The 18,722-nt window shown below is 34.9% G+C and overlaps 1 protein-coding gene across 1 annotated transcript in view; it reads right to left on the bottom strand.

The window, feature by feature from the left end:
• LOC147079602 (uncharacterized) overlaps nucleotides 1-18,722 on the bottom strand; it is a 222,328-nt gene that overhangs the window by 117,946 nt on the left and 85,660 nt on the right. Inside the window, exon 4 of the mRNA XM_085942398.1 lies at nucleotides 11,414-11,611. Coding sequence (XP_085798524.1) covers nucleotides 11,414-11,611 — 198 coding nt within the window. The remainder of the gene's footprint in view (nucleotides 1-11,413; nucleotides 11,612-18,722) is intronic.

Here is an 18,722-nt window from a genome sequence, read left to right as displayed (position 1 = left end):
AGCAACAAATTCCATTTTGGGCCGCGGTTTGCGCATCACTGGTTTAAGGGGCGATGGGTGGCTTAGCAGCATGTCACTGTCGAATGTTTTACACCAGGCAAATAGGATTTGATCGGCGTGCCAAAATAAGCCGATTTTTTTTAAATTCGTGGCGCGTGACATTCCTTTTTATATGTGTACACATGATATACCTAATCTAAATTCTAAATCATATTCACTAATTGAATAGGTATAACGTAAAAAAATAAAAAATATATATTTTAATTCTGAGCGTCTAGTGCGAGCACTAGCGAAATGGTCTATGGTCTCGAACATGTGTAGACGAATGCGTTCGCTCGCCCACAAGCCAAACGCAAGGCACGCGGCTTCATTTAGCAATGCAACGGGTGGCGTCTAGATGTATCTATAGTCTAAGGTTCCACCAAACTAAAAATGTTAGAAAATCACATAGAGTTGTTACAAGCATGTTATTAACATACTAAACACTAATAAACTAAGACATTCTCTCTCTCAAAATTGTCATGTAGGTAATTTTTATTAATTTTATTTATTATTAATCATGAAGATTTTTTTAATGGAAAGATATTTCCGTTATTACTAAGATATTTCTATATATACCTAATGACTCTCCTCGATTTGCCGCCCTTTGGGCAACTGCCGCCTCCAAGCGAAGCTTAATCTGCCTACCTCCACGAGACGTCACTGGCCACAAGTGACGTTTCCCGACGACGTAGTGTGTTGTTCATACACTCAAAAGCTCTGGTTATAATGTTGACAGACTGATCTGCACAGCGATATTATCTGCTACTATCACAATATTCTAAAATCTAGCTCTTAGAGTTTAGACCCAACAATTATATCAAGCATTCTGGCAAGGTGGAACTCTACCTTCCGTCGTCGTAAAAAAGTAATAATAAATTAGGTATCATTTTTTAAAAATTTAATTATCGCGTGTATCGCGTGGAATTGAGAGTCCCTGATATTCCGATAGTTGACCCTGTAGGTTACCGGGACATGGTCGTGACGTCACTCGCGCGAACTCCTTTCCCCTGGCCCTGTTCGCGATCGGCTCGCTCGGTTCGATAACTCAGACATATTATTTTCCAAATCTTATCAAAGAAAGACAAAAAAAAATATGGCGAATGCGGACTATGATTCCGCGCAGAAATGTAGGTGGTCGTATTACTGGCTTTTCTGTTTGTTGCCTACGTAGGAGTAAGCTATGTAGTATACCTACAATATGTAGGTAGGTTCGTAGGCAATGTTTTTAACAATATAACATTAGTAACTACTTGTACCTAATCATAACAAGGATCGATTTCCTAATAATTTGTTCATTTTAAAATCAGGTCAGGATGAAATTTTCTTTTAATTGTTTTCGCCTTATTAAAATCCCTCAATACTTCACTGATATTTGGTGAACAACAAGCTAACTAAATAGTGTTGCCATCTTTTCAAATTGGAATTATAGTATTTCGGAAAAAAATATTATACGCGTTGTCATCTGTTGAAAATATATAGGTTTTTTGTCTCTCAAAAAAAAAATAACGGAGAATTTGAGAAACTCCGACACCCCTTTTTATTTAGGAATCTCTTCCGAACAAAAAATGCTTACCGACGAATTCAAAAAATTCGTTTTATAGGTAGGTACTAGTCAAGAGATTTTTTTACGTTTTTCAAGATTTTTTTTCCAAGTTCTCCAAATCTTATATTGCAAAATTATAGTACTTTGCACAAATTTATAGAACGGAAATATCTAAATTTTAGTACTTTTTAGATATTTTTTCCGATATTAAAAATAATAGTATTTTGGGCATACAATACCTGTTTAATATCGTACATAGTACGTGGACCAAAATGATAGTACAAATACTATAATTATAGTACGGTTGGCAACACTGTAACGAACTACACAACGATAAACATGAAACTTCACTCGTAGGTAAGTAAGTCATTTAATATTGCGCGAATTTAAAAAATATATTTGCAATAATTTAAAATAGTTATGTGTACATACTTACATACCTAGGTACTAGTTGATTTTTGACGAAGTTGGTACTGACACATAATTTGTACCTACCTACTTACTAAAATTCTTCTGAAAAATGTTTCATTGCCCGGTGATTCTGAATAATATGTAGGTAGGTACCTAATAAATAAGTATCTAATCAAATTTGAAAATTGAAGATATACATTTTTGCACGATCAACAAAACTGCACGCCCACTCTTTGCTACGCCACTGTATCTTACCTCAGTGGCGAAGGGTGGAGGGAGGCTGTCGAGATCCAAAATAAATAATTCACACTAAACTTTTTCAGTCATTCTTTTATGTTTTCCATTGAACTAAGATTATAAATTGCATCTATAAAATATCTAAAATTATGGCATTCATTAAACCATACATAAATAAAATAGGTAGTAAGTAGATTGTGTGTAACGTAGGTATACATAAGTACCTATGGAAACAATGAAAAGTTATTTTTATTTATTTATTCTGCGCAGACAAATCTAAAGGAAGGAAGAAAATATATTTAAATATTTATTTAAGTATGAAAAAGATTTGGTATTTATGTAGTTTGCAAATGTTCGTGTTGATATTTTAATTTTTTAAAGTTTTATTTGGAATTTATGGTGTTTTATTTATTTTTTTACTGTGGAGGCGTCAAAATCTGTGCGTCGGGCCTCCACTACCCTAAACGCGCCACTGCTTGGCAGGGTTTAATTGACTGACCAATACCATTATGTACCTAATTTGGATTTTTTTTTCGACCATGTCCGATCCTAATAGGATCATAAATGGGCCTCCACAGAGTAGAGGTTTGTACGATCGTATTTGATTATTAGTTCAATGAACAAATAAGTATGACAAAGTTTAGTGTACACTATTTATGTCGAATCTTCACAGCCTACCTACTCCCTTCGTGACTGCCTTACCTATAATAACACACACATACTATAGGTAGGCTTACTATGATTATCAAACTCTAAGCCGGGACAGGAACGGGATATAGCACAGAACAGATAATAAATAGGCTATAATATTCAATACGCCGCATCTTGATGCAGGGTTTTGAATGTTTGTGTGTGTAATACACCAACATTAAATGAGCGTAAATGCATAAACCGAGAGCAGTTTTCAGTATTCGACGTAAAACGTATTCTTGACACGTGTGTAAGTTTAACCCGGTTTCTTCCTTACTCGAGTCGGTTACCTGCTATCGCCTTACCCGATATGTATTTCAGTTCCCATTATTTCTGAGTTGCCTGGGATATAGGTACCTATGGCAAAGAAACAAATTTAACCACCAAAAAATTGTTTTAAAGTATGTACAAAAGAAGAATGCAGAGCTTCGGCAACAGATATTTAAATTATTTAATTTATTTATTGTACCAGTCCGTCGCAGGAATGGACTTTTTTAGCACCCTTCACCGCTGTCTCATCATATAAATACGCTACTACGGTCAATCATGACAATTTATTATTGACAATCATCCATACGCGGATAGAGTTGGGTATTTCCCGAAAAAAATTCAATCTCGAGATTCGGGATTTCCAGAAAAGAATTCTTTAGAATTCTCGAGATATCGAGAAAATTAAAAAACATATGTAAAAATCCTAAAATCAGTGTAAAAACAGACAAATTCCAAAAATATATGATAAGGAAGAGAATGAGAATGGAAGAGAAATGAGAAGTAGGAAAACATAAATAATTGAATACATTAATTACTATATAATAAATAGAATTTCAAAAAACACAGACTGTCAATGGCTGCGTCGGACAATCGCGTACGCTTTTGAGACACAAAATTCCCTGATATTGAAAAATTGCTCTCATTTTGAGTCGACGTTGGCTTAATTGTGTCAAATGCCCCGATTAGTCTTTGAATGTTTTGTATTTTCTGTCCACCTTTTTTTTATAGAAAAATCGTTTTTTTTTTTCAATTATTATTTGATAATAAAGAAATCCGGAGAAAAGATTCTCGTGATCCGGGATTTCCAGAAATGTTAAAAATTTCAGTTCTCGAGATTCGGGATCGAAAATTTCTCGAGAATTCCCGAAACCCAACTCTATACGCGGAATAGCCGGGACAAAACGCCAACCGACCGGGACGCCGGGACCAATGTGTGAAACCGGGACAGTAACGGTCAAACCGGGGCGTATGGTAAGCCTACATATAGGTATAATATATTATTCGTCTGTTATAATATCTAAACATTTACGTAGGTACGTTTAATGGGTAAAGTTTATTTTCACATTCCAACTTTTAATGTTAGGTGTGTAAATACCTACATACATAATAATGTAAGTAATCATTAATTATTTGCTTACGTAATTTTATCATAATTCATTCTAAATTTATGGGTGCAATTGGAATAATTATGTCGTAGGGACGATAGGTCAAGGAACGATACTCTTTCGATGATAAATATCAATAAGTAAATAAATTATATTATTAGAATAATTATTATAAATAATGAATATATTGTATTAATATCTGCTTATTTCTTGAGTAAGTATATAATACTTACCTATAATGAATAGAATAAGTGCATAATAATTAAGAGTCTAAGAATCCACGACTTTTTTTACAATTTCTGACCCTGAGGAGACCATATGAGGCACCAAAGAGTGGAGGTCTGTATTAACAGATTTTTCAACGACGGATTTTAACGAGAAATGGATGTTAGCCACTTGCTTAAAGTATTAATTCCATACTCCAAAAAGATTAAAAAACATTGTGTAGGTATTTACCAGACCTAGGATTCGAGCCTGGGACTCACAATAATATGAGCCGACTTCTAGTAAGTGAAAAATGATATTCTGTAGTACGATGCTGTGCAATTAAATTGATTTTATTGCCCTCACGATAGTTTGATGCATACCGTATAATATAATATGTACCTATTAGGTACGTGTAAGTAATATTTTTAGCTTCATTTCCACTTGAAAATTCATTGCCTATCTACAGTGTACATTGTGGGTTCCCAGTCATTTTCCCACATACTCATTTGAGCATTTTATATTATTTAAAAAAAAACCAAAATACGTATATATTATTTTGGAATTTGAAATGGAAATCATTGCAAGTGAATTTTTGTGTTGGTTGATTGAATATCTACATTAAATTATTTATCGTTGATGTATGGTTGAACAAACAATGTACCTAATCTGTTTTATTATCATTGAATGGGATTTGTTTTAAAATATAGGTAGATAACTAGGTAATATTATATTTGTTTTGTCAGTATTCTTTGTCTATGTCATGTAGGTACCTAAGTTTCATTAGAAAACAACCCGTCATTCGATTTTTCGTTATAAATGTGCTTCTGATGTTGGGAACCATCCACATTCAATCTTTGTAACAACAATTTTCATTTAATCTAAACAAACTCATCTTTAACCCCTATCACCTTTGCACCTATCTACTCAGAAATAATGGGAACTGAAATACCTAACGGGTAAGGCGATAGCAGGTATAACCGACTCGAGTAAGGAAGAATCCGGGTTAAACTTACACACGTGTCAAGAATACATTATACATCGAATACTAAAAACTGCTCTCGTTTATGCATTTACGCTCATTTAATGTTGGTGTATTACACACTATTGCACGTGCATGATGCGTGCTTCATTTTCGTAGGACACTCACACATTCAAAACCCTGCATCAAGATGCGACGTATTGAATATAGCCTATCGGTATTCTATTTATTATCTGTTCTGTGTATCCTCCTTTGAAGTCGGAGTAAATTGACTTATGAAGTAAGTACCTATGTAATTATAAATAATAAGAATCTGGATATGCCTAGGTATATCATTTATCGCAAGTGTGCATCCCACGAACAATTATAATATTGATAAATTGACGCTACAGATAAAAAGGTTATGCATAACTGATCCAATTCAATATAGGTACATAAGTATCATTATTATACTTACTAATTAATTTTGTAGATAAACGATACAGTGCCTACAAAATATTAAATATTGATAAGTACCTCTAAGTATTAAGAGTCAACACAGATCCCGAAACTTGGAGTAACAGCATAGTGGGATGTGGAAAGACACTTGCTGGGCATAATGCATAATACGTAAAGACAAAACACAGAATAATCAGATATGGGAACAAGCAAAGGTGGATATGCGATGGCATTATTTGCTAACAGGCGTATGCATATAACAGCAAACTGCATTCAAGCTATTTACTGCAAATTTGCATGCATAAACCTAAATGTATCTGACGGATAGTGACGTCACGTCGCCGACGTAATCGCGTCATGCCATGGGTAATGTTACCTAATTTTAAATTTAAATTTCCCGAAAATTAATTTAAAATTTTGAAATTGTGAATCGGTGTAAAAATGTGCAAACGGTACCATGTAAATTTAATAATTATAAATAAATAATTATCATGAACTTTAAATAATTTATTTGTTATAATATCATATTTATTTTATACTTCATAATGCACGAAATGATCAAAGTATACCCAGTAAATATTTCCATAATATGGCAATACAGCTTCACGGACCATTGTCAATATTTACAAACATCTCCATTGACCCACGATCTCGATCATTTTTACAAGCTTAGCATCATTTTCATTTTCATTTTTTAGCATCATCATGAATCCTATTGTGGCACAACGACGACACTTCTCACCATCGGGAATATCGCGTTTCGAACGACATCTTTCGAAAATCGAAACTTGTTTCGAAATTCCACCGCACTATACCTTGAGTATGGGTTGTCCATATCTCTGATGTATCTTTTTTGCAGTCGCAAGCGTCTCCTCCTTTCTGTTTCACACACATTTTCGCAATAATTTATAAAACCTACGAAGGTTTCAAGCCTCCTAAACGCTTGTTGTGATGAAGTCATTGTGTATTAAAGTGACACTGACAGCTCGCGCAGATCGCCGCCATTTTAAGTTTGGTGCGCATTCCTGTGCGCATCTCGTGACGTATGCATTTTTTATAGTTTCCTTAATCGGCCGATAAACGGCTTACTACGTTGAACGCGGTTCAAACGTATATGAATACGGCAGTAAAAACCTTAAGTGCAGGGCTTCGAACCGGACCTGAACCGAAAACAGGTAAAACCGTTATTTTTGTCGGAACCAAAACTGGAACCCAACCGGAAAAAAAATATCGGTCTTTTTAGGTTCGGTACACGTTCAAACACGCGCGATAACATAATCTTACCCCCAACTTCACTTCACTTGTCGCAGGCGTAACATGTCTTACCTCTTAGGTCTTGGAAACATTTAAAAATTAACCACTCGGAGCTGAACCGAAAACCGGAAAAACCGTTATTTTTTTGAGAACGAAAATCGGAACCGAACCGATATTTTTTTTACTTGAACCAGAACAAAACCGAAACGAAAAAAATACCTCAAAGAAGGGCGATCATTGGAGAAATCTGGTCACCCAGTGGGCAGTGACACCCGAGAGGTAGAAAATGTCAGAAAGGCAGTGACGACAAACCTTGTTTGAAGTCATATACATAAAATAAAAAACAAAAGTGCTTATATTTTTACGCAACGTTTTAATGTAAATAAAAAAAATAACGACCTGTTTTATACAGTTAAAACAGTAAGTAAAAAATATACTTTCTTATAATTTAGTGAGATATTTGTTTATATGATGTCAATGTATTTATTTACGGCTTATAATCGATAACTTTTCGATCACATAATTTAAAAACGCTGTACCTACAAGTATTAGAGAATAACAGCTAGTCATTGTGAAGGCGACGTCTCACTTTCGATTTGAAATAGTTCATCGACGAAAATAATTGTTCTTAGCCATGTCTTTACCCAAAGATAGTCAAAATATCAAAATAACAGTTTGGTATTTTTTTCCAATAATATTATTTATGTACTCCTAATACCTACACGTGGGTATTTATATCGATAAAAATTTCTTGTCTACAAACTATCTAACTTTTTGCATACAAAATTAGAACTTTGCCCGCGTGTCGCAACATATTATATTGGATCTCATCAATCAATCCGTAATGGGAATCAGCCTTCACTTTCCAATCTCCGCAAGTCTTTAGTACTTACCAGATTGCTTAGGTACCTACGTACATATTAATATATTAAAATTATCGACATGATTTACCCTATACCTATTTTTGTTCTTGAGATACTTTGATACCTACTGACAATAATATCGGCGTTATCATTTTCATTCTTGACCCCTTCGGGACATTAATCATAGATCTTATCAGCCAATCACTGAGCGACTGTGCAAAACACGACAAAATCATTGATTTTAATTAGGTAGTAGATAACTGCTTACTAATCATATAATTTGTTTGTATGTATTTTCCAGTGGCAGGGAATGATAACATGGTGAGTGCCAGACGATATCCCGAATGAATCGAGGAAATGTAAAGCCCGGTTCATCCAACAAAACAGCGTACGGTTATAAGCAGGGAACTCAGAAATTATCTGTTCTGTGGTTATAAGCCACACGGCATACGGAACGTAAGATTTAACGTAAGACATGGATATTTTGTACATATACATCTGGCCGTGGCCGTACACCAAATGCCTCTATAATAATTTATTGAACAAAACGATTGCCAAATTTGATAGATCTGACAGCCTTTGTTTTTAATTATTGTCATACTTGTTTTCTTCCGTATTTCATTAAAGTGAGTGAATTATTTTGATTATTTATTGTCTAACGGTATTATCTATTTTACAATTATTGATCCAATAATTAGTAGATATAATAATTATTGGTACTCAATTTCATACAATCATGCCTGCTTTATTTATACTAAACTTTGCTTTCGAAGATGAAACTTACAACGTCACAAATTTCGTAAAAGCGATAACATTTTCGAATTAAAAAGAGTTTCGTTTAAATACACATCATACGCAGATTGGTTACATGTAAGTTGTATGTATGCAGTTCATCGTGGGACACTTATTCGTGCGCTGCAGTACGTGAAACATGAGTTTGTATAACATTTTATCAAATGACGAGTTCGTCGTTGAATATTTCACCGTCGAATACATATTTTGTCTTGCGGTGATAGTTTGTAGATAGTACTGTTCCAATTATATTAACCCTAATCTAACCTAGTAAAGACATCTCCACATGTTGTAGCATACGTACAAAATAAATATACTCCACGGTGAAATGTTCAACGAAGAACTCGTCATTTGATTAAAAATGTTACACGAACTCATGTTTCACGTAGGTACTGCGGCGCACGAATAAGTGTCCTGCGGTGAACTGTTTAGGTACAAATTTCCGGATACGACGCAGATTAATGAAAATTTAATTTAATTTATATTATATAGGATTAATAACTCAATTAATATGATTGTGTTGGAATCGATTTATGCATAATGAATGGAGAACTATCACAACAAGCATTTACTTCCACCTAATAGTAATCGTGTAGGTACTTCTCAAGAGATTTTCTATAATTATATTGTAATGATTATAATAAATTTTAAATATCGTTAATTCGGCATTCGGATTATCCGGCCATAATGTTATACAAATCAATAAATGCAAGAAATAATAACTATGCAACAGCGGTTTTAACATGTTTCATTTACTATATTACTACTAGTGGTAAAATGCAAAAATTTACGTCGTTTATCGTTTTTGTTTGACATAATATTCAGTCTCATAGATAGACACCGAACATGTCATCAATGACCACAGAGAAACAATTACAAGATAAAAAGAACTTTTTATATACTCGTACCATGTTTTTTAATTTTCTGTTGAATCATGATATTATAAACTTGACAATTCTATGTATTAATAATTTAGGACAAATAAGGCAATTGTGAACAAATCATTTTTTTTGCTATTTTGCAACAAACAAACGAATATAAAATACTGAAATGTCATTTTGATTTCCATAGTAACGCACGCATATATTAATAGTTTAGTTGCTAGGACCATCTCCTTAGCTACCAATAATAGTGGATTGGATTACGGATTTCTTCCGAAATTACTTTTCATACAGAACAGAATTAACTGAAAATGAATTCAATTCTACTTAAAGATGGCTAAAAGTATTAAAAGAATGCATTGGCATCGAGTTTTGATATATTCTAAAAGTTTCAAATGTCTAGCTAGTCGGGAAGTTAGTTAAAAATCGATTGCAAGATTTGTACTGGATAAACAACCACCGGACAAACAAGAATACGAGCTAAGAAAAACGTGGTGAAATATTCTTTTGTTTTTGTACAAGGAATAAGTACTTGATCGAAATATACGAGCATAGCCAAACACCGTCATTTGAATGGGGCATAATTGAACATGGCGGCACCCGAGTATACAGACACACACGATTGGATCATTAGATGAGTAGGTACTCGAATAGTTTAGTTTAATCGATTATGGCGTAGGTAAGTTCACGCGGCGTTGCTTGCGTCGGTAAAGGTCTTAATTGACCAGATGAAGACCAGGGTCAACACCATGGCCCCCACAAAGGTGGGACTGACAAGGTTCTAGCTTGGGGGCCCGGGCTCAGGTAGGGCCGGGCGTGGCGAGTCGACCAGATAAGTGATATAAACATACATCACAAATTCTCTCGAATAGTAAAAAAAGTCGGCTGTTTTTCTTCAATAATGTTAGGTATTATTTAAAATTATGTGGTTGTACGATACAATTTTTAATTGTGTATCGATACTCGACAACTCCATAATTCAAATACATAGATGAACTAAAATATAAGTAGGTACATAAAAACACTAAAAATTCACATTAATTTTTCCGGGTACAGCATTTCGAAAACGCTACTGTAGAGCGTCACACTGCCTTTATCATTAGCGATAGGTAGGGAGGCCGTCAAAGATCCTAGGTTGGGGGCCCGCTTCAGGATGTGGGGGCCATGTTTGACTCGCTTGAACTGCCGTGTATCTGAGCCCTAATGTATGGCAAATGAAGGCTTTTCACAGAAGACCTCGTGACAAAATGTGTTATATATTTTGAGAAGTGTTTCGTAAAAAAATCGGAAAAAACTGTTTTTTTTAACACAGCCGCTCATGAGTGTGTTAATTGTTTTGCAGCGAGATAGAGTAGGTACCTACGATAATAATTGGATACTTACATATTAAAATTTTGAATCCAGCGATTTTTACGTATGTCTTACTTGATTCTAAATACATCCGATTAGAATCTCCAATTTTATTAAAAACAAATTAGTGATACTAATCGGATGCATTTGGAATCAAGTAAGAGGCAGTGCTGTGTGTCGGCCAATTATTGTAGATAACCGTTTTGGATAGGAAATTGCCCTGAGTGATATCCGTGTTATTTTGGATCAAAAAAATAGCGAAAACGTATTATCGTGTTGACTAGTTAGAATAGCCCTACCGCAGGCATTGCAGGTGATACCACAACAAAAAGAGAAAGAATCTGACATACCTGGTTCAGAGGGTGAAGAATGCGACGCAGAAACCACGCGCGAACTGTCATTGGCACCTTCCTCCTCTTTCAGTCTGAAGTTGTAGTTGTTAATGTTCATCTTACGGCGCTGAGATGCCAAAAAGTTGGTCGCGGATTCATGAAGTTCGGCTTCCGAGATTTGTGAGTCAACAGTATCCTGCTGCTGCTGAACTGAAACTGATGATAGAAAAGTAGAATTAGAGACTAGATGCACCATTCTGTTTTAGAATTATAATGTTAACATAACAAAAACTGTAAGTATACATATTATGGAGTAGGTACCTATCTACAAAATGACCCGAGACTAAAAAAATAAGTAGGTAATTATTATCATGAATTATTTGTCTTATGGATAACACCTGTGCGTACGTGCCTGAACATTGAAGTTAATGGTCCCACCAAACCACAGCCGGTCTTAATCGGGCGTATCACAGGACCACAGAGCAGATAATAAATATAATTCCGATAGGCATTATTCAACACACTACATTTTGGTGCAGGGTTTTGAATGTGTGAGTGTTCTACGAACATGAAACACGCATTATGCACGTGCAATAGTGTGTGTAATACACCAATATTAAATGAGCGTCAATGCATTAACTGTGAGCAGTTGTCAGTATTCGACGTATGACGTAGTAGTTTATCCCGGATTATTCCTTACTCGAGATCGGTTACCTGCTACTGCTTACCTGTTAGGTATTTCAGTTTTCATTATTTATGAGTTCCCTGTACAGGACCCTACGTTTGGTTGTGAAGCCTCATGTTTTTAATGATTGAAAATGTTTCTGGGGCAGTTACCCAAGACTGGGGTCGCCATGAGCACAAATGTGCTTTGACTGAATTTACATGACTTTAAGTTAAGAGTAGGTACACACGAGAAGATCATATACAGGCAAAATTAAAAATTGTAGTATGTAAGTAAGTAGTAATAAAAGCTTTATATTATTAGTAATTCAAAGTTGTATGGCCATTTCAAAATAAATTACGTCACCTACAAGAGTATATCTTGCCAGTATTAAATTAATTAAAGCGAGATATTACATCTCAGGAGCCGTGCACTGTATCACGACTTACGACAAGGACTCCAATCCCGGGATCCCGAACTATTTTCGATACCTTTGAATCCCGGGATTGGTAAACATAATCCCGAAACTTTCGGTATTGATTTTTTTATCAATTTTCATGGAAGATAAAATAAAAACGAAAATATGACAGAAAAAATACTTTTAATAACATACAAATATATTAGAAATAAACTGAGTTTGTATGAAGTTTGATTTATTACCCATGTGTTGCCAATTCATTTTATTTTACAACGTTTTTATTAGGTCGTATTCTTATTCGTCCGGTGGTTGTTGGTCCAGTACAAATCTTGCATTCGATTTTTAATTAACTTCCCGCCTAGCTAGACATTTGAAACATTTAGAATACATCTGAACACGACGACAATGCATTATTTTAATACTTTTAGTCATCTTTAAGTAGAATTAAATTCATTTTCAGTTAATTCTGTTTTGTATGAAAAGTTATTTCGGAAGAAATCCGTAATCCAATCCACTATTATTGGTTGCTAGGAAATTATTAATATATACGTGCGTTACTATGGAAATCAATATGAGTGCCAAAATGACATTTCAGTATTATTTCTACCAAATACAATTTTTTTGATCGTTTAAGCTAGTCAAGTCAAGTTTATATGATTCAACAGAAAATTTAATAACGTTGTATATAAAAAGTTCTTTTTATCTTGCAATTATTTTCACATAAGATTGGAAAAAACAATGGCTTCGCACTTTTAACAAAGTGATTCCACCATGTTTTTTAATGCAATTGTCATTTTTTTTATTTTAATTGAACTTGTATTTGTTATCTTTTCATAAATAAATAGAACTCTTTTACTTTCACATAATTATTTATACATATTACAATATTATTTACTCCATTAAACCTATGTATTTCTAAGATTGAACGTACACAATATTAACAATAAATGTCTTAAATAGTATAAATTATAATAAATTTATTTTTGACCGATTTTATCAACCTTATTTGAAGATATATATAGAAATTTTATAGTAACTATTGAAAAAATGCCAGTCCCGGGATCCTGGGATCGTCAAATCGTAATCCCGAAATCCCGGGATCAAGATTTTGGCTCGGGATTGGATTCACTTCTCACGACTGAGTTGCAGTCTTTCTTCTCGCACACGCGTTTGTTTTTTTATGCCCATTCAAAAGTGTATTACGTCATCTAGCTTATTCACTGCCAAATTACATGGACGCAGCATATTTTAAGAACTCGCGCGTAAAGCTCGGTTAGACACGCGCGTAAAAACTAGCGCGCATTCCAGGTATATTTATCATACACAGACACTCCCTCTTTGAATCTAGCGATGAACACCTGGCCTGCAGGTATAACTAAGTATTTACCTATAAGTTATTGCGAGCTGTCGCATCCACAAGTGGTTGTCGGTTATCGAATATGCGTGGCTTACGTGTCATAATTGTTAGGATCGATAGTGTCCGTTTGTGTCGTTTGCGCTGTCTTGTCTTTTAGACATGCCGTATCAGAATATTAAAGCAAACATTGGATGCCCCAGATAGTTGTACCAATTAATTAATGAGTGTCACGGGTTTTCCAGTGACCACAGGTCCTTGTGTCCTCCGAGAGGAAAGAGGCCAACCCGTTCATAGGTTGTTTGGCAGCTAACTGGTCCGGATCACGATCATCAGTCATGAGACCATCACACTAGTCAATCTTTGACAGGCCACGGTGGGTTCGCTGCCAAGCTCCTTGAGCTTGGACCCGACCGACATGTCCATGTGGGGAAAAACAGGATGCAAACCACACCCTCTGGGAATATCTGAGAATGTGCTCCTGTGTAGGGGAAGAGTTACTTGAGTCGGTCCAACCAGCTGTTGGGCCCATCATGCCGTCCGACCTGGTCGCCACAAAGGCCAATTATCTTGCATTCAAAAAATTTGCGGCGTCTTACTGCGGGCGTGACGACCTCTTTTTTTTTGTTATATTTATTAGTCCTTTCTTTTTTGTTAATTTGCTTGTGCCTTTTTTCTCCCCGGCACTTTGCATTAGACTCATTAGAGTAAAATCAGCGAACTCAGTCCAAAGCTCACTTGAGAGCGTGGCGATCTTAGTCTGGGCTAACTGCTCCTGGGACATTACCAGGCGTAAACAACTGTACAGATGCTTCACATAAAACGTAGTGCCTCGTGATACGCTCGATTGAGACCCAGTGTGGTGCGGGGCGGTTTTGGTTTGGAGGCGTGTTTGTGTTTATCCGATGCGGCATATTTCAAAGACAAAACAGTGCGGATGACACAAACAAACACTAACGGTCCAAATAATTATTATGACCGTTAAGCCACGCGCATTTGATAACCACTGGTAGATGCTACAATTAACTTAATACTTATGGGTAGGTATCTTAAACATACAACATAAAACAAAACTCATCATCATCCACCGAGAATTAGAAAGTCTCCATGAAACCTACTCTCAAATAGCGTTTTTGGTCCGTGGAGGTTTAAGGCGCTGACAGGTTTGGAAGCAACCTTGTGAAAATGTTGCCTTTGCGATAAACTACCATTGGGTAGGTAATATAATGTACAAATAGAATAGGTTGACAGGTATTTTCATGCTTCCTTCATTGTTTAAATAAGATTCGGGTACTTTTTAACGAAGCGACCGCATCATCTGCTTCATGAAAAACCGCCACTACTCTCAATATTCGTTCCTTCATTTGCCGCCCTATATAATGTACCGCTCCATACCAACGCGTGATCTGTCCACTCCATGCGTTGTAGGCATTAAGTGTCTACTATAGATGAGTTGGAAATACTGTCACCAGTTTGTGTACTCAAGTTTCGGATGAAACTACCCATACTAAGTATTTGTGGCCCAATAAACTTATTCCAAAAAACTTGTGATGATATCATCGCGAATCGCTGTTCTGTGCACTCGCCAGTTGGTAGACTTTCAACACTATTGACATTAAATGCGCACGAACGAAATAGAACTTGAATATAGATATATTTTAATTTATTAGTCTATTGCGTTCGAATGTATGAATAATAGGTCATAAATTTTGTGTCGCAGCACAGTAGTGAGATGACGCACAGGCTTAGGCTTGTTATATACCACGCAAAACATGTTTAAAATTTAAAAAAATCACTGTTATTCATTTTTGTTAACAATAATATTGTAACCTAACAGAAAAACAACTCATACATTTAAAATTTTATAATAAATGGGACTTTTCGACAAGCGAAGCTCAGCGTATTTTTAGTGATTATATTGAAGCCGATACACAGTCGGAGTTCCCTGAGCCGATACGTATTTCAAAATACTAATAATATGGAGTTAGTTTTAGTTTCAGTTGAGTTGTTGAGTATGAAACTTTTGTCGCATACGCACGCCAAACGATCTATATAGTATTCCAAATACCAGTAAGTATTTTGGAACAAGTTTATATACTAAGTATTTTTTTATACTGGTAGTAAGTATACTTAGTCTTCAAAATCGACCAGTTTTCCCATCTCTAGTGCCTACCTACAGTATTATAATGTAATTGATTGATATCCGTAAAATATTGTAGGTGTATCCATAAATAACGTATAAAAGTATATTGAATAAACACACATATATTTGTCAATATAATGTAAACGAGAGTAAAAAACATTGAATGGGCCGCAGATTATGTTATCTGCATCATTCTAGGGATATAACAATTTCACCAATGTTTATAAAACATTTTTGTTTAATATTTTTTTTATGATAAAATTGTTTACTAATATTTACGTAGTAAATTGAAATTTGGCTTTTTTTGTTGAAATACATGATTTATGTTTGTAAACAATGTGTAGTGTAAAAAATATAATTATATTAATTAATAATGATATTATTATGATACAGTCAATAAAATTTCAATTTCTTTAAAACATTACATTAAGTACCTAGGTACCTATTACAGAATACTACTTACTAAAGTAGTTAAATTATACACTTAACTAATAGATTTGTACATTTTTTTTTCCTATCACGTAATCCCGATTTTTATGTATTTTCATTTAAGTATAAACATTCTTTAAACTACACTTATTCAGTTGATAAAAAACATGTCTGTGTTTGTCTAAACACTAAACAGTCTAAACCAGTGTTCTTCAACCTTTTAACACCCGCGGCCCGGTGAACATAAGAGAAATATTTCGCGGACCGGTATTAGCCAGAAATAATGACCATTATAGATAGATTTTTTTTTATTAAATCTTATGTTTTAAAATTACAACTTTTTGTTAGTGCCACATATGCCGCTGATTTTTTGTAAGCAAATTTGATATAGGTACGTGTTGCAGCATTGTTTCGGAGAGACGAAGCATTATCCATTCGATTTCTTTGTTTGATTTTTATTACTGACATTGATGAAAAATTCTTTTCACATAAATTTATTAAGTCGAAAAAAATACCAATAATCTGATCTTTATAATTCAGAGATGTATATTCTTTATCAAGGGATATTCAAAATTGAGACAATGATTGCATTTTATGCCTGGACAACAGTGACCAGAGTGACATCAAAAGATAGCTCGATCAGCTTTTCTTTCTCACGAGGATCACAAGTGCGCATGATTTAATATCTTCCAAAAAGGGAATACTAATCCAGAGGTTACAGATCCGGTCCACCTTTACGTAGATCTTAATTTTCAGAGAAATATTTATTAAAGTTTTCAGTTAACGCTTTTAAATGTTGGCTTTCTGGTTAATATCAGCAGCATTCAAAAATTCACCCAGCATTTCATTTAGTGCGGATTCCCCGAATCGTGTAGCGATATTGTCGGTTGATAGCATGGTGAAAGCTTTCGTGGACCGGTAGTAAATTCATGCGGACCGGCGGACCACCGGTTGAAGAACATTGGTCTAAACCAGTCTTTCTCAAAGTGGATGATAACGCCTCTTGTGGGGGGGGGGGCAGCAGAAGGCTCAAAGAAAATTAGGGGGCGTTAAGGAAATCTAGAGGGGCGGCGGCAAACAAATTCTATCTATAAAAATCTGACGAAATCAAGACCACGACACCACTTGAGATGCGATTTACTACTCGAATGCTTGGAATTTTGGCTGCAGAAGCGAATCTCTCAACTGTACCCTGGGCTATTGTCGGTTGTTCAACGATTTCTGATAGCATTCCCAGGGAATGGGACGATTTGACACCGCGAACTGGCCTCCGCCGATTGGCCTCCGGTTATTGGCCGCCGGTACAATCAGACACCGACCCAATTGGCCTCCGGGACGATCGGGCGCCGGTACAATCGGGCGCCGACCCAATTGGACACCGGCCCAACTGGCCGCCGGGAGATTGGACGCCGCACGGCTGAATTAAATGCGCAAAGGAAAAGACCTACGTAACGACTTGGTAGAGAAAGTAGACACGACACTTTAATGTGCTTCTATCTACTTAGTGGTTGTACCTTATACATTTTTCGCTTATGATTGATAATAATTATTACTTATGCTTTATGCTGTTTATAAAAAGAGAAGAATTCTTTCCTCGTCAGAACTTGAAGATGTGCATAATTAAGTAAGTTATTTATTGTGTATTCTATTCATATTAAAAATATATAATATATATTAATAATGAATTGGTTAGTGAAAATAATATCTTTCGGCGTTTTCTCGATTTCATGTTATTATAATTGAACTTTATATTTATTCATCATCCGTAAATAAGTATTTTGAAGTTTATGAAATTACAAACAATATAAGTAGGTAAAATACTTGAAAGGTACCTACATATTACATTATATATTATATTATTGTTTGAAATGTGTTAGTCAATCGATCTTTAATAATTAGGTACAATTTATATTAATCAAGGCGTTTACGTAATAAATAAAATAAGTCTATAATAATTGACAAACTATACCGTATTCAGTACCTACATGTATTCTGTACCTACATTATTATATATTATGTTGACAAAGCGAATTTGTATGTAGGTGCATATTATTATCAATAGACTATCGTTTGAAATAGGTGTTAGGTTTCTTCGGCTTAAAATTGCTTATTCCATTTTTATTACTAAACGTATTTTATAAAAAACGCGCTAACTCACATTAGAAAAATTTCAAGAAAAGTTGACTCAAAAAATTCAGCACGGTGCATAGGTAAATGAATATTTTTTCATAGTGTGGTATATTTTTTTACATTATTTTTAAAATAACTGGAGTAGAGTGTACTAGATATTAATTTAAGTCAAAATGTTCATATGTTAAA

The sequence above is a fragment of the Rhyacophila brunnea genome, unplaced genomic scaffold (assembly GCF_057557595.1).
Source record: "Rhyacophila brunnea isolate RB1 unplaced genomic scaffold, BYU_Rbru_1.0 scaffold_1, whole genome shotgun sequence".
Taxonomy (NCBI): Eukaryota; Metazoa; Arthropoda; class Insecta; order Trichoptera; family Rhyacophilidae; genus Rhyacophila; species Rhyacophila brunnea.
The sequence above is the reverse complement of the archived record's forward strand: the minus strand, read 5'-3'. Positions and strand labels throughout refer to the sequence as shown.